The sequence below is a fragment of the Amblyraja radiata genome, chromosome 30 (assembly GCF_010909765.2).
Source record: "Amblyraja radiata isolate CabotCenter1 chromosome 30, sAmbRad1.1.pri, whole genome shotgun sequence".
Lineage (NCBI taxonomy): Eukaryota > Metazoa > Chordata > Chondrichthyes > Rajiformes > Rajidae > Amblyraja > Amblyraja radiata.
In genome coordinates, this window is record NC_045985.1 from 9,631,186 (window position 1) to 9,637,942 (window position 6,757).

The following is a 6,757-nucleotide window of genomic DNA, read 5'->3' on the forward strand; positions in this document are numbered from 1 at the left end:
GATAGAGATCCTTGATTAGGACGGATGTCAGGGGTTATGGGGGAAAGGCAGAAGAATGAGGGAGAGATAGATCAGCCATGGTGGAGTAGACCTGATGGGCCGAATGGCCTAATTCTTCTCCTATCCCCTACGACCTTATGAACTTTTGATACCCAGTGAATTAATTGATTGTGTTGAAGTTGCTTCACTGCTTCCCTGGGATTTGAATTCATGTGTCCGAATGTTTATGAACGTTTATGAAGTGTTCCATATGAAGAAAAACTGGATAGACTCGGTTTGTACTCACTAGAATTGAGAAGATTGAGGGGGGATCTTAACGAAACTTACAAAATTCTTAAGGGGTTGGACAGGCTAGATGCAGGAAGATTGTTCCCGATGTTGGGGAAGTCCAGAACAAGGGGTCACAGTTTAAGGATAAGGGGGAAATATTTTAGGACCGAGATGAGGAAAACATTTTTCTCACAGAGAGTGGTGAATCTCTGGAATTCTCTGCCACAGAAGGTAGTTGAGGCCAGTTCATTGGCTATATTTAAGAGGGAGTTAGATGTGGCCCTTGTGGCTAAAGGGATCAGGGGGTATGGAGAGAAGGCAGGTACAGGATACTGAGTTGGATGATCAGCCATGATCATATTGAATGGCGGTGCAGGCTCGAAGGGCGTAATGGCCTACTCCTGCACCTATTTTCTATGTTTCTCTGTTTCTATGTGAATGTGTGCAGGATGTGTGGTTCCCTCATGAAGTGAGTTTAGGTTGTGTTGTGTTCTTGTACTGCCTGTGTTCATGGACCTGACGTCGCCCGCTGACGGTTTGACAGTGATCTTTCCATGCAGGTTTGTTTGGGACTAGGATAAATATTTAATTTAATCGAACAAATAAAAAAAGCTTTTCACTGCGCACGAGAAAATAAAAAACTGATCTAAACTAATTCCACTTATCTCCATTATTTTTGCCTTTTTTGCAATTCACACAGATATCTAATACATAAACCGCAATGGATGAATTTGTGCCAATGTTACCTCGCTTAATGATGCCAAACATTTTTCTCAAAGGTACGTTCAACAAAAACGGGTGATCGAATTTTTCAACCTGCAGAGCTCCTTCTGCTACCGACAATGAATGCTCCCCACATCCAACCCTGCGAATATTAGATAGTTAGTTTTAATATTAACGTCAACACCTTTGTGAATTATTCCACAAAATCGTGCAGGGGTTCAATAAAGAATACATCCTACCTTCGCTTCCGACCAGCTTCTTCCTGAAATAAATACAACACAAAATCTCAATTGATTGAGACAACCTTCCACATCCCCGCCCCCCCCCCCCTCCCCCTCCCCACCCCTCAACCTCCCTCTCCCCCTCCCCACCCCTCAACCCCCCTCCTCCCACCTTTTAGATTAGTTTCGTTTAGAGATACAGCGCGGAAACAGGCCCTTCGGCCCACCTGGTCCGCGCCGACCAGCGAGCACCACACACGCTCACACTATCCTACACCGACTAAGGACGATTTTCATATTTACCAAGCTAATTAACCTACAAACCTGTACGTCTTTGGAGTGTGGGAGGAAACCGAAGATCTCGGAGAAAACCCACGCAGGTCACGGGGAGAACGTACAAACTCCGTACAAGGCAGCAAACGTAGTCGGGATCGAACCCGGGTTTCCGGCGCTGCATTCGCTGTAAAGGCAGCAACTCTACCGCTGCGCCACCGTGATCGCCCTCTCCAAATCGTTTGACAGTCTGCCGAAAATCCCCAACTATTAGGGCGGTGGACACACTGATAGCAAGAAGAAAGTTCAGTGAAGATGTAGAACCACGGGAGAAAGAGCAACGTAGAAGAACACTGTGGTATATCTGAAAGGATGCAAGTAAAGGGGAATACTGCAAATACTGAACTCATTTACCGTATTAAATGAAATGCATGATTTGATGGTGGATCTTACATTGGCAAGACATGTCTTAAGAAGCATATCTGAAAATCATATCTGTTTGTGACAAGACCAAAACTCACAGCCACAAATATGCAATGGTCCTTAATAAATCTTAGAGGACCTTCAGTGGAGAGGACATGGAACGTTTTAGTAAACGGGCTGTGACTGTGCTTTATCATTGAACTAAAGTGATATGCGACCTCTCACCTGGAGTAATGTCACACCATTCACTTGACCCAGTTGTTTCTGTAAAATTGGGAGTTCCTGCTGCAGAAGATTCAAACGCACTTGAATCTCTTGAAGATTTTTCTCCATTGTATTTAGAATCATCTCCTTCTCATCGCCGAGATATTTAAGTAGGCGTTGTTCTTTATGGAAGAGAATCTGGTGCAGTTCAGCAAACAGGGACCTGATGTGGGACTGCAGAAACTGTGACTGATCCTGGCAAGCGAAAGACAGGTATTATTACAATGCAATATGGATAATAGGTCTGCTCAAGATTTCAGCTTTGGAAGGAGGAGACAGTAGGCCATTCGGCCCTTCGATCCTGCACCACCATCAAATGTGATCATGGCTGATCATCCACAATCAGTACCCCATCCCGGCCTTCCCATATCCTCTGACTCTTTATGAGCCCTATCTAGCTCTCTCTTGAAAGTATCTGAGGCAGAAAATTCCACAGATTCACAACTCTTTGTGTGAAAAGGTGTTTCCTCATCTCCATTCTAAATGACTTACCCCTTATTCTTAAACTGTGGCACCTGCTTCTGGGCTCCCCCAACATCGGAAACATGTTTCCTTCCTCTGGCGTGTCCAAACCCCTAACAACCTTATGTGTTTCAATATGATTCCCTCTCACTCTTCTAAACTCGAGTATACAAGCCCAGCCGCTCCATTCTCTCAGCATATGACAGTCCCGCCATCCCGGGAATTAACCTCGTGAACCTACGCTGCACTCCCTCAATAGCAAGAATGTCCTTCCTCAAATTAGGGGACCGAAACTGAACACAATACTCCAGGTGTGGTCCCACTAGGGCCCTGTACAATTGCAGAAGTACCTCTTAGCTCCTATACCTTACCAGAACTCCACAAATCTTCTGCTTCTGTTGCTGTTCCATTCGCTCCAACGCCAATTTATTTTGAGTGAGAGATTCCAAGGAAGATTTGATCTCAGCCTTAGATTGGAGTTGTGAAAAAAAACAGAATCATAGAATCAGATACAAACAAAGTCATGAAACATGGAAGTGATCACAATTCAATTTATTTTACCTTGTAGTTTTCAACAGCTTCATCTACCGGCATGAAGCTGTGAGTCTTGTGTTCCCGCCCAGCTGCACAAATCACACAGATCAGTTTCTTGTCCGTTTCACAAAACAGTTTCAGTTCCTCCTGATGTTTCTTGCAGTTAAATTTACTTTCCTTCCCTTTGAGATTCGGGTTCAGTGTTCGAGCTTTCTCAGCCAGACTCGCCAAGGCCCGACTAACCCTGAGGGTGCGGTCTGTAAACACCTCTCTACATTATGGGCAGGAGTTTCTATCTTCATGTTCCCATAACTGTGTGATACAGGAGCGGCAGAAGTTGTGGCCGCAGTCTGGTGACACCGGATCGGTGAATAAGTCTAAACAGATGGGACAAATTAGATCTTCCCTTAAACTCTCAAGCTGTTGTTTTGAAGCCATGTTGTTTCGTGGCAGTTTCACTTCCGCATTGCTGCTGAACTCCTGCAGTATCGCAGGAAGATTATTCCCGATGTTGGGGAAGTCCAGAACTAGGGGGTCACAGTTTAAGGATAAGAGGGAAGTCTTTTAGGACCGAGATGAGAAAATTATTTTTTACACAGAGAGTGGTGAATCTGTGGAATTCCCTGCCACAGAAGGTAGTTGAGGCCAGTTCATTGGCTATATTTAAGAGGGAGTTAGATGTGGCCCTTGTGGCTAAATGGACCAGGGGGTATGGAGAGATGGGATACTGAGTTGGATGATCAGTCATAATCATATTGAATGGCGGTGCAGGCTCGAAGGGCCGAATGGCCTCCTCCTGCACCTATTTTCTATGTGAATTCTGTTTTTAATTTGTAAATCAGGGGAGAGCGCGAACGCAGTCCCCCACTACCACAAATTTTGCCGTCGAGTATCCCGCATTTGGGGACATCGCAGGCGTCAGCACACCCGAAGTGCAATGGGATAGCCTCGTCCTGGGAGAACCTTTTTAATTCAAAATAGACTTTATTCAATTGATAAATATATACAATTCCTGAACCATTCAAACAAACAAAATACATCCGACATTTTCGGAGACTATACAAAATTTTCCAGTACAATATTTTTACATTTGTCAAATTTCACCAAACAGTCCCCCACCAATGCCACTCTGTGGACCCTGTCCAAGTAATAAATATATACAATGTGTACACAGTGCGGAAATTCCATCTGACATTTTCGTCGGCTATAGAGATTGTTCAATTCAATACCGTTTGTGTCTTTTAAGTTCCACAAAAATGTCCCCCACCCGTGCCACTCATGTGGCCCCCTGGTGTGGGATACCTTCCCTTAATTTAATTTGAGGGGCGTCTCCACCATACCGGGCCCCCCCCCCCCCCCCATGTCCTGCAGCGGAAGGACCCTAGACTGTGGCCCTCCCCCACCGAGCCTTGGCGCTGGCAGCACCAAGCTTCAGCGAGTCCCTTAGCACGTACTCCTGCAGTCTGCAGTGGGCCAGTCGGCAACATTCCCTGATGGACATCTCGCTCTGCTGGGTGGTGAGCAATCCTCGGGCAAACCAAAGAGCTTCTTTCACCGAGTTGATGACCCTCCAGCAGCACTCGATGTCAGTCTCTGAATGTGTCCCTGGGAACAGTCCGTAAATCACAGAGTCCTCTGTGACGGAGCTGTTCGGGATAAATCGTTCCAGGGACCCTTTCATACCTCTCCAGACTCTTTTTGCAAACCCACACTCTGCAAAGAGGTGGGCAACCGTCTCCTCTCCATAGCAACCGTCCCGGGGGCAGCGTGCGCTGGTAGTGAGGTTCCACGGTGCAGGAAGGATCTAACTGAGAGGGCTCCCCTCACCGCCAGCCAAGCCAGGTCTTGGTGCTTGTTGGTCAGTTCTGGCGATGAGGCATTTTGCCAGACAAGCTGGGCAGTCTGCTCTGGGAACCACGCCACCGGACCCATCGAGTCCTTTCCCTGCAGTGCCTGCAGGACATTCCGTGCTGACCACTGCCCGATGGACTTGTGGTCAAAGATGTTGGTGCGGAAGAACCTTTCCACAGACGACAGATGGGGCGGCAATGTCCAGCTGACTGGTACATTGCGTGGCATCTGCACCAGGCCCATTCTTCGCAACACCGGGGACAGGTAGAACCTCAGCAGGTAGTGACACTTAGTGCCCACGTGCCTTGGCACTACACTCCGCCTGATGCAGCCACACACAAAGGTGGCCATCAGGGTGAGGGCGACGTTGGGCACGCTTTTACCCCCGTTGTCTGCCGACTTGTACATTGTGACCCGTCGCACCCGGTCCATCCTCGACCCCCAGATGAACTGGAAGACGGCCCGGGTGATCCCCGTGGCGTAGGAGGGAGGGACAGGCCACACTTGTGCCAAGTACAGCAGCCCCGAGAGCACCTCACACCTGATGACCAAATTTTTCCCGGTTATGGAGAGGGAGCGTTGCCTCCACAGCTCCAGCTTCCTCCCCACCTTGGCTATCCGCTCCAGCCAATTCTTGTTACTCGCCTCAGCCCCCCCGAACCAGATCCCCAGCACCTTCAAGAAGTCAGGCTTGATGGTGAAGGGGATGGAAGATCGGTCGGGCCAGTTGCCAAAGAGCATGGCCTCGCTCTTCCTGCGGTTCACCCTGGCTCCCGTGGCCGACTCAAACTGGTCACAGATGCTAATCAATCTGCGGACCGACCTTGGATCCGAGCAGAAGACGGCGACATCGTCCATGTACAGGGAGGTCTTGATCTGAATGCCCCCACTGCCTGGCAATGTCACTCCTCTTATGCTCGCATCCTTCCTGATGGACTCGGCAAAAGGTTCAATACAGCAGACAAACAAGACAGGAGAGAGAGGGCAACCCTGCCTGACTCCATACCTTACAGGGAAACTGTCTGATTCCCACCCATTGATTTGGACTGCACTACGGATATTGGTGTAGAGCAGTTTGATCCAATTTCGGATTCCCTCCCCAAAACCCATTTTGGAGAGCACGTCCCTCATGTACGTGTGCGATATCCTGTCGAAGGCCTTCTCCTGGTCCAAGCTGACTAGGCAGGCATCCACCCGTCTGTCCTGCACGTAGGCGATGGTATCTCTCAGCAGCGCTAGGCTGTCTGAGATTTTCCTGCCAGGTACAGCACAGGTTTGGTCCGGGTGGATCACCCGTCCCAGAGCAGACTTGACCCGGTTGGCGATGGCCTTAGACAGGATCTTGTAATCTACATTCAACAATGTTATGGGTCTCCAATTCTTTATATCCTTCCTCTCCCCCTTCTGCTTGTAGATTAGGGTGATGCTGCCCTTCCTCATGGAGTCTTACATGCTGCCGGCTAGAAGCATGTCGTTGTACACTTCCAGCAGGTCCGGGCCCACCCAGTCCCACAGAGCCGAATACAACTCGGCCGGTAAGCCATCGCTTCCGGGAGTTTTACTCGAGTCAAAGGAGCGGATGGAGCCAGTCAGCTCCTCTAGGGCCAGTGGTTGGTCCAGACTCTCCTGCTTGCTGTCCTCCAAGACCTCCGTGATAGAGGACAGGAAGTTCTGGGAGGCGGTGCTGTCTGTGGCCTTTTGGTCATACAATTCCGAGTAAAAGGATTTGCAGACCC

General features: G+C 48.7%; 1 protein-coding gene and 1 non-coding gene across 2 annotated transcripts in view; both read right to left on the reverse strand.

Moving 5' to 3' along the window:
* The window catches only part of LOC116989950 (E3 ubiquitin-protein ligase TRIM39-like), a 5,675-nt gene extending 2,069 nt beyond the window's left edge, over window positions 1-3,606 (reverse strand). Inside the window, exons 1-5 of the mRNA XM_033047505.1 lie at window positions 3,198-3,606; window positions 3,008-3,103; window positions 2,136-2,369; window positions 1,233-1,255; window positions 1,017-1,135 (exon numbers count right to left, since the gene is read on the reverse strand). Coding sequence (XP_032903396.1) covers window positions 1,017-1,135; window positions 1,233-1,255; window positions 2,136-2,369; window positions 3,008-3,103; window positions 3,198-3,230 — 505 coding nt within the window. The 5' untranslated portion in view covers window positions 3,231-3,606. The remainder of the gene's footprint in view (window positions 1-1,016; window positions 1,136-1,232; window positions 1,256-2,135; window positions 2,370-3,007; window positions 3,104-3,197) is intronic.
* A 403-nt stretch (window positions 3,607-4,009) lies between these two features.
* Window positions 4,010-4,173, reverse strand: LOC116990244. Its single transcript, XR_004416492.1, has one exon. It is a non-coding gene; the product is annotated as a U1 spliceosomal RNA (small nuclear RNA).
* Between the last annotated feature and the right edge of the window lie 2,584 nt (window positions 4,174-6,757).